A 13,913-nucleotide genomic window follows, 5' to 3' on the forward strand; every position below is an offset into this window, starting at 1 on the left:
TGGGAGAAACAGTTTCGTATTCGCGAAAGGTCTTTCAGAATGGGTATACAAGTTGGAGATACTATTGTGCGTGTGAGGAGGGTATGAGATGGTTCATGGGTATTGAGATGATATGGTCTCGTGAATTAGGTCACTCGGGTTGAGTGTTGTTGAGTTTCGTTATATTTTTGAATGGAACTATTATTATTTCTAAGGCAAGTCAAGAGTAAACTGAAAGAAATGGGGTCGGTTAGTAATGGTTTGAATCAGCATGGTTGTGGCAATGATCAGTTCCTCCGGCGTGTTAAGTTATGTATGTGGTTTGTGATTGTATCCGCGGGCTTCACAGCCACCATAATTTGATTTATTTGGGAGGCATTTGATTCAAATAACCTTGTTATGTGTAAATGGATCCCGGAAGAGTTATGGCAGTTTAGACCACGATTTGGGGTTTGTATTTTTATTTTTTTTTGCGGTTATGGGAATTCAGTTGCGTATTGCAATGGTTCTTCAAATGAGTTAAGTGAAAGATTCCTAGCCAGTGAAGTGTTCATTCTACTAGTAGTTCAGGGGTTATGATGAATTCTTGTACTCTCGTGTAGTGGCATGATAGGTGCAGTGAGCGATATGGAAATTTGGAATTTGAGGACCAAGGTCGAGGTTTGGTGTTGATAAGAATGTCATGAGCTCGAAGGAGTGAGGGAAGACTTCAGAGGTTCAGAGTGAGCTGACATTTTCTTTAGTGTCACCTGAGAACGATGTCCTGTGTAAGAGGCTTTGTGTATTGATTTGCGGATTCTTGATTTGCTTTACAGAATTCGTACGGTTGGTGGTATGGAGGTGCAGACTTTGCTACCTGGTGCGGAAGGTCGTAGGAGCGTATCCCACGGGGAAATTTGTATAAGTGTGATATGTTAGTCACTTGATTGTTAAGGATTGAAACCAAGTATGGAGATTCTGGTACTATCGCTAATGTGAGAGTTTATGCCTAAAGGCGCTCTATTCCTTTGGTTGTGGACTGTGGGAGTTTGTTCCGGATTGGATGGCTGCTCGTGTGTGTCATGAATCCTTGTGGATCCTTGGAAGGTTATTAGCCCAGTATGGAATAAGCGGAATCGGCTTGAGGTCCACTAGTAGATTTACATCAGATCGGGTGTGTTCATATTCCATAGTACTGCTTATGGAGGAGTCTTCGAGTGTTGGTCCTTTATTTTTTACTTACCGATTTAGGTCTATTTTCTATTTTCACTTTCACAGAAAAAATGATTTTAAAATAGGTGGATGCTAAATAAAACTCATTATATGCTAAATGAAACACACCCGATCTGTGTCATGAATCCTTGTGGATCCTTGGAAGGTTATTAGCCCAGTATGGAATAAGCGGAATCGGCTTGATCCACTAGTAGATTTACATCAGATCGGGTGTGTTCATATTCCATAGTACTGCTTATGGAGGAGTCTTCGAGTGTTGGTCCTTTATTTTTTACTTACCGAATTAGGTCTATTTTCTATTTTCACTTTCACAGAAAAAATGATTTTAAAATAGGTGGATGATAAATGAAACTCATTATATTCTCCTTGAGTCTGTTAAACATTATTAGGTCTAAACATAAGAATGCTGCTTCTATTTTCTATGTTTACTTCACAGAAAATTTACAACAAAAGCATTTTTAAATTAGGCTAAGGTGGATGCTAAATGGAACTCCTTAAGATACTCTCACTCTCCTTGTGTCTGTTATAATATTCAATAAAATTCTAATAAATCTTTTTTTTCCTTTTTTGTCTTATAAGTATGAATCAGATAATACTCTCATTTTCTTTACTAATTCATTTTCTTTGTACCATATTACTCAACATGGTCAGTAGATTTTGCTGTGTCTTTTGAGTATAAAGGTGTTCGCTACAAAGAGCATTTTTTTACTTTCTTTCCAAATAATCTTGTAGTATTCCCTTCTCAATAGGTAACATATTAATAATTAAAATATCAGCTTATAAAACTAGTACCAAATGTTCCATAACTTCAATTTCCTCATAAGTACATATCTTTTATATAGTGAACCTTCTATGACAATGCAAACGAAGATCCTATTAAGTTACAAAACAAATCAAATAAATGAATGAATTAACAAATAACCATATACTACTAGTAGTTGACATTTGCAAAAATGACCATTTTTTACTTAGACTTGAAAAGGCTGCCAATGCTTGATGTTTTCCTCATCTTGAACCTTAGAACTACTCTTCATTGCAACATTTCCATTGCCTTCCACATAAGCATAGTATTTCAAGAAAAATGCAAGAGTGAGAACTACCCATTCAAGGCAAAAGATGAGTGCACATAATCCACCAGCTAATCTCAAAATCACCACACCATCTTCTTCCCTCACATAAGACTTCAAATTCCCAAGAAAATCACCCGTTTTCGTGAAAATCAACACGAAAACAGAGCCTTGAAATATTGCAGTTAAAACAGTGGATACCATGTGAGCTCCATATGATTTTCCAGCACCTGAGGTAGCTGACACGGTGGCGCAGCCAAAAACTGCGCCACCAATAGTGAGAATATGGAGAAGAATGAAGAAGAATCCACAAAGGGAAGGGATTAATCGGAGCGAAAGAGTCAAGAAAATGCAGCTAGAAGCTGCACCAAGAAGAATGTAGTTAACAAAGAGGAAGAATTTGTGAGTGCGGTGATGGGAGTCAGTTGAATCTGAGTAGTTGTTGAATCCCATTTTCATTTTTCCTCAAAATTTGGGTTTTTTGATGATTTCTTAAGAGATTTTGGCAAATGGGGTTCTGATATTTGATGCAAAGAAGTGAAGTGAGGAGAATATAGAGAAGTACTTTGTATATATAAGGTGGTTTTTTCAGGATACGAGGAGGTTTTAACGGTCATATTTGAAATCTGAGGTTGATGGGAATAAGACCGTTGGGAAAAGGGAAAATATACAAAATTGTTGGCGGTGTAACGGCTATTGACTATGTAGGATCCATATGTCCTTACTTTTATATTTTTCCTTTGTTTTATTTTCACCTTTTCCCCTTTTCTTTTTATTTTTATTTTTATTTTTCTTAGGGGCAGCAGGTGATTTGGGAAATGTGTTTTTGCATTTGATTAAAAAAATATAAATAAGTCTTTTACCCAATTTTTTTATCATTTAATTGTAGCTAATTATGTGTTATCATTTTCACTTGTGACTCTTTAATAACAGGTGTCTTTTACACAAATTTACCATTTACAACAACAACAACAACTCAGTATAATCTTACTAGTAGAGCCTGAGGGTAGTGTGTACGCAGACTTTACCCCTATCCTGGGTAGAGAGCTTGTTTCCGATAGACCCTCGGCTCCCTCCTTCCAACAACTCACAACCTATTGGTTGGAAGTGGAGGATGCTTACCACTTGAGCAACCCACTCTTGTCCAACTTTATCATTTAATCATGATTAATTCATATGTATCATCACTTTCACTTGTGACTCTTATGGTTAATTCACATGGTTTGTTGCGAACATTGAGATGCAAATTAGTTTTTTTTTTAAAACATCAACTAGTAGCATAAACTACTAAAGTTTGTTAAAATATTATTTCTGCATGTATAAGTATCAAAATTGATATATTGGAACAACAAACAAGCCAAATTCGTGTATAAATGATGATTTGTTTATGAGAAGTTGATACACTTCTTTATTAAGTCATTGGAAAAACAAACAGACAAAATTTGCTCTAGAAGTAATTCCTTATATTTCAACCAATGAAACTTGTTATGCATTTTGACATTACATAGCATGTCAAGTATACCAAGTAGAAATCACTATTTGTGCTGGTAGGAAGTAATAGGTACCGGTGCAATAATTGAGATATGCACAGGCTAGAAAACGAAAACATGAGACTATGCTTTTTTGTCATTCTTTTTCAAATGTGCTCTACAATGTTCTAACTAAAACCATGAAACCTCTGACTTTTAAACTATGCTGCTATCCTACAAAATATCACGAATGTAACCATTTCTGCAGTGCAGGTAAAACCAATTATCTAAACCTTGATCAACTTGAACTCATGTGTACCCTATTCTCTATACTCAAAATTTATGAACAAAATTCTCATGCCATTTTGCTATTAATTTGCCCATGGATATGTACCAGAAAGTCGACATACGCAAGCCCAAGCGATGTCTTGTCTTCTACCATGTTGGAGAAAAACAACATACCTGAAAAGAGATTTTCCAAACATAAGAAAACAATTGGAGATGACCAAAGATGAATAACACAATCAACAAAATATATCAAACACAGTACTTTGAGCTTCCTGCATTCCGTACCAATCTGACATATGTAAAAATCTTTCTGGAAAAATGAGTTTACGGAAATGCAGTTTAAGCAGTGCCTTTTTAACCCTGATGGCTAAGTAACATAAAATAAAATCTAGGTTTGATAATATCTGGAGGCTAATTCATCATTGTATGATCTCATATGATGTATCTGTGCATCCAAGGGTAAGACGGTGCAAAATTGACTTGATTAAAAGGGACGAAAATCTATGTAGATCATCCGCATGATATGGTCATTCCACCGAATTCCCCTTCTTTCAGACCTATCCTAAACCTCATTTTAACTGGAGGCGGTGTGAGAGGATAAATATGGGTTAATGAATAACAAACCTGATGAATCTCCTTTTCTGCATATTTTTAAGCTGGCAAGATCAAATAAAAAACACATCAGAAATATGGCATACGAAGTGATAACATAGAGTAATCACGTGAATGCCCGCTCTAATTTACAAGTAATCAAATTTAAATAACAAACCATCTCCTAAAATAACAGAAGTGAAAAAAGGACATGCACGCAGAAAACGAAACATCATACCGGAGGTAGTTACACCTTTGGCTTCTAATATCATTAATGATATCATTGAGCTTCTTAGAGAGTGGATTGTCATACTGCTGCAGAACAAACTACAGAAAAAACAGAGGCAATATGTCAGATTCGATAGACAGATGATCGCTTTTATTACATTTAGGTAATCACTTTAGTCCACCAAGGGAGAAAAGTTTGTTGTTTTTGGTCCATAAGGAGCTTAATGCATTATGAGGAAAATAAGTTACGAGAACAAGTACGGACACTCAGCTGCTATCCATCTCGGACCTATGGAGGAGAAACCAACTAGACCAGCCTTAGTTTCTAGATGGAAAATGTTATGGTATGGAATTGCACAAAATTGAACACTCAAATTGGGAGAGGTTTCGGCTGCATGACTTCATCCTTCAATTTCCATAACCAACGGAACATGCCAAACATATATAGTACCAGGGGCGGCTAAAGCCTAAAGCAGCTAAAGCAAGTGCTTTAGGTCCCAAAATTTTGGGGGCCCCAATTTTTCATGTTAATATATATTTTTTTATAAAAATTGTTATAATTTAAATTGGTATTATGTGACGTAGTTAATTCTTGTACAAGCTATATACATTTTTAGAATAATACAACGTATATATCCACTATTTTCTTCTTCTAATAAGCGATGAAATATGTTACAAGATAATGTATCCAACCTAACTCTTAAATGAGCTTGAAATTTTTGAGTTTTTATTGGGTATGACTATTTGGTATAATATACTGATTACGGTTAGTTCAGTTAGCAAAAGTTTACCATCAAAATATATGTATATTGATGTTGCCAATAGACGTTATGAGGTCTGGTTTTTTTTCTCCCCTAAAAATATAGAGAAAAATAATTTGCAACTTTGAATGTGCATCTTGAGATCCGTAGATTATGTGAAAAATTATTGCCTTTAACATTTGACTCTTTTCTAAAGGCGTATATTGCTTATAGAATAATTTTAACAATTCATGTAATGGTTTAATTTCCTCAGCGAAAAGAAGAAAATTAAAATATAGAATCTTACCTAAGATAAAAAATGATTCAAGAGAGATTAAATAGATTAATTGTATTATTAATGGAAAAGGAATTATTAATGACTTTGCATCTACAAAAGGTAGAATGATAACTTCTTTTAACTTTTTTATTTTAAGGCCTCTCATTATAGTTTGGCTTTAGGCCCCCAATCTTCTTGAGCCGCCCCTGTATAGTACATATAGTTTGACCAGAAGGCATTAACAAAGAAAATACATATTTAATGTACCTTTCTCAGGCTCCTATATTAAAACGATAATACATATTTTACCTCAACATTAATTTACGATAATGTTACATCTTAATAGTGAAGATACGTCAAATTACCTGTGCAAGAACTTCTTCAACAGATGAAATGCCCAGAAGTTGACGCATAACACCAGGATCTGCAGAGTTTCCAACATAAATTAAACAGTCCTCGCCGTTCTCCAGAAGATAGATACTGTTGTCACTAATCTGTTCACTGGAAAGTGGAATAGGAGGAGGAATAATAGATTCCTCACCCTCCTGCAAGTCCAGAGAACAAAGTGAGATGTTAGAAATGAAAATGGAAAATAAATCTTGAATGAATCAAGAATGAATTAACAGTGAAAACTTGTGGAAAAGCAAAAAAGCAAAGGAAATACATACGGTCCATAAATACAAGAATAATCCATACCTCTATATTGTATTCATGAATGGCTATCAATCTAGGGTGTACCCAAGGGATAGCCAATGGAACAGACAGTGGGGAAACATAATTAATCCAGAAGGACCTATTATCAATCAGTCCATCAGTTCGCAATCCAGGGCTTTTAACCAGAGCTGAATATCAGGAGGATTTGTGTGAGTAGATTCATTTAATATTATCATACTTCTTTTGAGAATGTCTTTGCAGCAGTAAAGGTAACCATGCTCAACAGCTCAAGATGTAATAAAACATAAGAAAAGTATGTACAAGCTAAATGTGCATATTGATAAAATAAGATAACTCTTCACTGTGTCCAACTAAAAGTAATCATTACCTTTGTCAGTTGCCACCATTAACATTAGCTACAACTACAAGTAGTATAACGTCAATATCATAAGAGTTGGGTAGGCTATATGAATCCTCACTTACCGTGTTCCCATTTGAATTCATCTCAAGCTAACATTACAACAACAACAACAAATCCTGTGATCCCACAAGTGGGTCCGGAGAGGGTGGAGTGTATGCAGACCTTACACCTTGTGTGAGGTAGAGAGGTTGTTTCTGATAGACCCTCGGCTCAAGAAAAGCATTTTCAAAACAAGTTTAAAAGATAAAAGAGTAAAATAGCTAAGATGAGAACACTGAACAAAAGAAAAGTATTGACAGCAACAATAATAAAGATAACCAAAGTAAAATAAACAATAGTAGTCAAAAAGTTAAAGAATAAGACAATAATTGAATAATATTAATAATATTGATAAGGAGAAGAGGGAGCAGATAAGGTGTTTTAAACTAGAACCATGATCTCCTACAGAAAAGAGAGAACTCGCTCGACTACCTACTAACCGCCTACCCTAATCCTTGACCTCCATGATCTCTTATCTATGGTCATGTCCTCGGTGAGCTGAAGATGTGTCATGTCCTGTTATTCTTCCTCGATCTACCTCTACCTCTCCTTAGACTTATCACTACCAACCTCTTGCACCTCCTCACTGGTGCATTTTTGGTCCTCCTCTTCACATGCCCGAACCATCTCAGCCTCGCTTCCCGCATCTTGTCCACCACGAAGACCAATCCCACCTTGCCCGGTATATCTTCGTTCCTGATCTTGTTGTCCAAGTATGCCCACACATCCATCTAAGTATCCTTATTTCCGCTACATTCATCTTCTGAATGTATGAGTTCTTGCCTGATCAACACTCTACAGTCTACCCTATACAACATAGTTGGTCTAACAACCACTCTATACAACTTACCTTTAAGTCTTTGTGATGCATTCTTATCACATAGGACATTGGATGTGAGCCTCCATTTCATCCCTTGCTCCATTTCATCTCAAGCTAACATTATACAAATTAAAAATATAAATAAAAAGTACTAGAAGTACTCTACATTTAATAATGGCATGAGAATTTCTAATAATATTATACTTTCTCGGTCTTTTGGCTAAGATCAAAGTAAAGTATTTGTTCTTATCAATTTAAAATAAGGTTAAAAAACTCCTAGAAAGCATCGAACCTAAAGTAAAAATATTAACATCACTAAAATATATTTTCAATTCATTTGTATTACCTATATAAATCCTTTTCTTTCATTCTGCCTTATCTTTCACTATGTCTGTATTGATTCCAAGAGCTTGTAGGTCTTTCAAGACAACTTCCTTTCTTGTGATTTAGGTCTATCTTGTCTCCTTTTAACACCAACACTCACCATGACTCACACCTACGGGCCAGTGCATATGGAGGTTAAGACAAAACATAACCAAACAATCTCAAGTGACCTACTCTCATTTTACCCTCAATATGTGCTACTTGCACCTTCTAGCAAATGTGCTCATTTCTAATCTTGCATTTGTATGATCGAATATTTATCTTAGCATCTGCACATCTACTACACTATCTTATGGATGTGTTGGATTTTAACGGCCCATCATTGACTCCCACATAACATTTTAAGTCTTGTAACTATCCTATAGAACTTACCTTTCATTTGAAAAGCATCCTCCTACCACATAATACTCCGGTAGCACTTATTCATTTCAAACATCCGACGTTGATTCCATGTGTTGTTTTTCATCTATCATTCAATTCTCCTGGAATGAGCCTAAATATATCTGAATTGTTTGCATTTAGCCACAAAAATCCATATAATCTCACCTTAACTTCATTCTTCATATGCCGAGTGAGCTTGCGTTGCATATATTCAATCTTACTTCTACTTATTCTAAACCCCTTAGGGGTTGCTTGTGTTTGTAAACAAGTTATACCTGGATTACAATGTGGGAATCATAATATCGGGATTAAAATAATAACGAGATTATTTAGTGGATACACTTTTTTTGGAAGATATTTGGTTCATTGGATTAAGAATGGGATATACCGAGCATAATATAAAATATGTGTTTGGTTTTATAATAAATAAACTTGGATATAATTTCGTTTCCAATTTTACCCTTGACTAAAGAACTTTGGAAGAAGAGCTTTTGAGAAGGGACCTTCTGTTATTTGGTTGTTTGGTTTATCCTGGGATTGGCTATCCCGAGTTATTATCCTCCATTGAATGTGGTATAAAAATAATACAAAATTGACTTATAACTAATCACGTGATTGCTTATACCGAAAACAAAAATTCAATCAAACACGGGATTAAATAGTCCAACATTTTATTCTGGGATTGTTATCCCTTATCCCATGAACCAAACGACCCCTTACTCAATAGCGTGCTTCTCCATAATTCAAACTTTTGGTTGACACCCTCGTTGGTTTCATCGATTTAACACAATAATGTCACCAAATGAAACTTCACCTTGTACTATGTTGGTTAGCTCATCCATAACTAAGGTAAACAAGTATGGACTCAATTACGATCCCTGTTGTAAACCCACGGTTATGGAAAAATCATGTGTATCTCCTACTACTGTTCTCACGGTAGTGATAGCTCCTACATACATGTCTTTTATAACATTTATATTTAACATGAATTCCCTTATTCTCCAACACCCATTATACAACCTTTCTTGGTACTCTATCATATGCTTTCGCCAGGTCAATGGACACTATGTGTAGATCTTTCTTCCTCTCACAATAAATTTCCATCAATCTTCTTAGCGACAAGAATATAGTTTCCTTTGTATATCTACCGAGCATAAATCCAACTGATTCTCAGCCACTCTTGTAGTATACTTAGTACGCTCTATCACTATTTCCTAGAGTTCCGTCATATGACTCATAAGTTTAATACGATAGTTTGCACAACTTTGAATATCTCCTTTGTTTTTAATATACTAAGAGAAATAAAAAAGAGGACTAATCGCTCCTCCAATTTGAATAGCAGTAAATGAAAACTAAGGTGGAATAGAAAAGGAGGATTATGTGGAATATCAGCTTTTGCTTATACTAATAGAAAATAAAACAGCAAACTTCAGAAGAGTGTTAATTGATAATTGACTATATGGATAAACCGACTCCATCAAATCATTGGAAAATGAAAGGCCTGGCTAAAAAGCAATGCAAGACATACCTAGTGTGTAAAGAGGAAGAATTTTAAGTGCCTCAGGAAGAACAAGATGTGATGAGGAAGAGACAGTGGCACAAATTTTACGATAAGAGTGTAGAATGTTGATGCAATGGTTTGTCACATGCTCTCGGATTTGTGGAAGAGGAGCTGTTGGAACTTCACTGGCCACTGCATGGGAGAAAAAAGCATCTGTATGATTAGATTTAAACGAAAAAGAAGCAGAGTAAAGAAGAATTTCATGCGATTAAAGCATTAGGCAATAGTGAGTGGGTTAACTTTAATACAGAAAAGTGAGGGTAGGGGGAGGCACATGTGATGCTCATAAATAACTGGTGTCCTCCATGAAGATCTAATATAGTCACTACTTTCCTTAAGAAAACAATTAATCTAACACGCCACCAGATTCTCATAGGATGCTCCCCCGAATTAAATTACTGATCTACAATCCAAAATTAAGTGCAGATTGGTCAATCTTGTTTATCATATTACCAATCAAAGAAGAACATAAGCAAATATCAAACAAAAGAAGCCAAAGCCACAGAGTGAAAACACGGAAAACATCAGGTTTCTGCTTATCCAAACAATATCAACATCTCTTTTTTTTCTTTGTTTCCTTTAGTCTCTCAGTATTTTGTTCAGCATGGATTTCCCAAAAGCACCCCCACCCCTACCTTTTCAAAAAGAAGGTAACAGCAAGCTACTCAAAGTTTTGAATGCATCCATCTATCCAACTCATACCATAACCATTCAAAACAGGGAACAAGAATCAATAAAGAAAGCACCATAGTAGAAATCATGATACCCAATTTGCACCTAAGGGCAAACATATGATTCAGTTGATTGGGAAAGGTTTCGATGGATAATTTTTAAAAATTTGCGGATGTGCATATGAGAAAGGAGCAAACACAGGTTAACCTACCTTTTGGCAGTAGATAAAGACATTAATTTTGGGAGAACCCTGGTGTGAAAATTAATCTTGCAATAAGTACAGAAAAGGTGGAGGACCGCATGAATATGCACAAAGGCCTTTAATGTTTAGGTAGATGCACAAACAGCCTTTTTTCACAAAAGGGAAAAGATAGATTTAGAAGAAAAGAGGAAATTGTACTTGAGAAAAATGTGTGCTTTGTGACATAGTATCATTACCTTGCTTCAAGATGCAAGTAAATTGGGTATCCAAGTCAGCTGATAGAAACAGATTATCCAACACAGTGGTGCAAGGCAGAGATAAAGTAGAAACCCTGATTCTTCTTTGGCCATAGATGGTGGTGTAAAGGAGAGCACACTGGAGACATGGGAAAAAAACAATTGTAAATGGCCATCAAACTGTATGTGGGAAAAGGGGCAAAAAAGTGGGGATGGGGAATAGGAGACTACGAACAGAGCAATATAAGATAGACCAAACACCCTTTGTTAAGAAAAATGAACCTTGCATCTAACATAACCCCAAAAGCTAACTCAAGATGTGAGGGTTGTCTAGGACCAAATAAAGAAACTACAATTCATTTCTTCAACCGATGTAGGGGACTCTAGCAACCCCACCCCCCGTCACCCAGGTCTAGATATCTGGAGCATGAATAACAACATATGGGGCCCAACACCAGGTAACACAACAAGAAGGATGGGTCCGACTCTAATACCAAGTTAAGAAAATGGACTTTAGAACTAACTCAACCCCAAAAGTAGCTCAAGAAATGAGGACTGTCCAACGCATTATAGAAGACAGAGCACCAATTTTACCTGAAAAGAACATTCAGAACCATCCTGCAATTTGTCATCATGCTTTAATGTTACCATTATAGTTTTGTCACAGTCAATCTGCACAGTAGAAAGCTTTTTTAAGGTATGAACACATTATATTCAGAAATCAGTCACACAAGCTTGCAATAGTAATTGACGAAGGAACATATATGCTATGTGCACCCAAAAGAAAAGGCAAAACTGCAAGCTGTTACAACTATAGTATAAAAATAAGCAGCAGAAAAAAAGGAGGTTTTCAGTATTTCTACTTTTTCTATAGAAAAACTCGTACTGTTGAAATTATGACCTGAATAGAGCCTAGTGAACATATTTCATACAGCCAGCCCCGACTGATTTGAAATTGATGAGAAGTCAATGCAAGTTATTAATATGTAGAATACGGTTGAGGTCCTTCCTTAATCAGTTAGAACCTAATAACATAACGGCCCATAAAGAAAAGTCTAGAGGTTTATTTTTGGGTGATAAACAAGATAAAAGCGGGATACTGGTATGAGCCTATACAAGATATAGTAAAGTTGTAATGAGGAAAAAGCGTGCAATATGACTTTGAAAATTACTTCTTCTTCGAAGTTTTAATGTTACAAGCCCATTTTAAAACCTATTATAGCCAACCCTTCCGTCGCCCCAATATATTATAACAATATATTGGTGTTGACTTCAATAAATAAAGTTGTAAGCACTATGAGCATTATTCCCAATATCTGCAAAACAGTTTTCAGTATGGAATGACACGCAGAAGACTGTTAAGATCTGCACTTGGTATACCACAAGAAAACAGATTTATCAGCCTCTTTGTGTCTCCTCCCCACCCCAAAAAAAAAAAAAAGACTATCAAATGTTGGCTGGGTGAGAGAGTTGGTAGAACCTCACTGAGTAACTAAGGCAGGGAAGGAACAGTAGAATCGCCATAAAAAATAATTACAGATAGTAGCTCATCTTTGTGCTCAGAATCAGGTATTGTCAAATAGCTTATGGAAGTTCGGACGAGCTCAAAAGACCTGGTAAACTAATTTAATCCTTTTTTCATGTGTCTACTTTATTTATCATTGTCCAACCATGCCAATTGTTTTTTCGCCTTTTTCGCAGAAAGTGCATAAAAGTCTTTCCAGGAGAATGGAGGCAGAGAAAGAGAGAAAACAAACCACAGGTAGATCAACATCTGTTGGAATTCGTCTAGAATAATTTCCAGAGTATTCGTGAACTTGAAGACCCTGCAAAAGAAACAAATCCAGCATGAATGTTGCACTTCTGTAGTCATTAATGCATTATGTTTCCACTTATCCTTTAGGGAGGAGCACAGACGAAGCGAGAAAACAGGGAAGAATACCTGACTGCATCTTACACGCATTACAGCCTCAAACCCTTGGGGCCTAGTAATGTTCCATCGAAGATCATTGTAGAGCTTGGCAGTATCAGCAATAGCAGAGAAAGGGAAATAGTAGTACACCTGAAATAAGTGGAAAATTTAAGGTCCAAAGCAAGACATAACAAAAAAATTAAGGAGCATGAGATGAAAAGGCAACGAGAACATACATATGCCAACTATTAGAAATGTTTATCATGTTAAGAACCTTCTGGAGAAAGACAACGCAGAATTGTATGTAACTTCAAACTTACCTGCCCTCCAGTAGTTCTAGGAAAGACGCATATGGAGGCAATGTCTACATATGATTGTGTTGTAAGAAACAAATCAACACAGACCTGAAGGAGTTGAGATCTTATCAATCAATGGGGGTAGGCAAATGAATTAAGAAGATCTAACTGCATTGAAAAATTCTAGCACTGGAGAAGTGTTCCGAGGCGGAAGGTGAAAGCTCACCTGATACTCAGCAAACTCGACAGCCATAGTCTTCAAGGTTTTGTCTGCCGGTTGGAGTAATTTATGAGCCTCCTGAAATTCCATTTATATACAAAAGTCTTCTGAATAAATACTGGTTCCATGTGATTGAGAAGTCTACTAGCTAATGTGACAAAAAATACACTATTTGATTTTTAGAAGGGATACTTCCAACGTGCTGTCGAAAAAAGGAATCATGCAACTTTTGAGCTATCATACATCAATGTCATACACAGCAAA

At 36.0% G+C, this 13,913-nt stretch overlaps 2 protein-coding genes across 4 annotated transcripts in view; both read right to left on the reverse strand.

The window, feature by feature from the left end:
* Nucleotides 1-1,994: 1,994 nt before the first annotated feature.
* On the reverse strand, nt 1,995-2,808 carry LOC107787822 (uncharacterized). Its single transcript, XM_016609428.2, has one exon. It carries the CDS (start codon nt 2,715-2,717, stop codon nt 2,160-2,162), a length of 558 nt encoding a protein of 185 aa, XP_016464914.1. The 5' UTR covers nt 2,718-2,808; the 3' UTR covers nt 1,995-2,159.
* An 891-nt stretch (nt 2,809-3,699) lies between these two features.
* Nucleotides 3,700-13,913, reverse strand: part of LOC107787821 (protein transport protein SEC24 C) — a 31,147-nt gene continuing 20,933 nt past the window's right edge. For 2 of the 3 annotated variants that reach the window (XM_075227830.1, XM_075227829.1), the window contains exons 15-26: nt 13,656-13,727; nt 13,454-13,537; nt 13,164-13,283; nt 12,979-13,047; nt 11,816-11,893; nt 11,222-11,360; nt 10,079-10,243; nt 6,548-6,693; nt 6,217-6,396; nt 4,845-4,933; nt 4,640-4,671; nt 3,700-4,189 (exon numbers count right to left, since the gene is read on the reverse strand). In XM_075227830.1, coding sequence (XP_075083931.1) covers nt 4,083-4,189; nt 4,640-4,671; nt 4,845-4,933; nt 6,217-6,396; nt 6,548-6,693; nt 10,079-10,243; nt 11,222-11,360; nt 11,816-11,893; nt 12,979-13,047; nt 13,164-13,283; nt 13,454-13,537; nt 13,656-13,727 — 1,281 coding nt within the window. In that variant the 3' untranslated portion in view covers nt 3,700-4,082. The remainder of the gene's footprint in view (nt 4,190-4,639; nt 4,672-4,844; nt 4,934-6,216; nt 6,397-6,547; nt 6,694-10,078; nt 10,244-11,221; nt 11,361-11,815; nt 11,894-12,978; nt 13,048-13,163; nt 13,284-13,453; nt 13,538-13,655; nt 13,728-13,913) is intronic. The other variant, XR_012697959.1, reaches the window with a different exon arrangement.

The sequence above is a fragment of the Nicotiana tabacum genome, chromosome 13 (assembly GCF_000715075.1).
Source record: "Nicotiana tabacum cultivar K326 chromosome 13, ASM71507v2, whole genome shotgun sequence".
Classification (NCBI taxonomy): Eukaryota; Viridiplantae; Streptophyta; class Magnoliopsida; order Solanales; family Solanaceae; genus Nicotiana; species Nicotiana tabacum.

Bases quoted from the DNA above. Each gene is read 5' to 3' on its own strand.
- LOC107787822 (XM_016609428.2), bottom strand. From the start codon at position 2,717: ATGAAAATGGGATTCAACAACTACTCAGATTCAACTGACTCCCATCAC.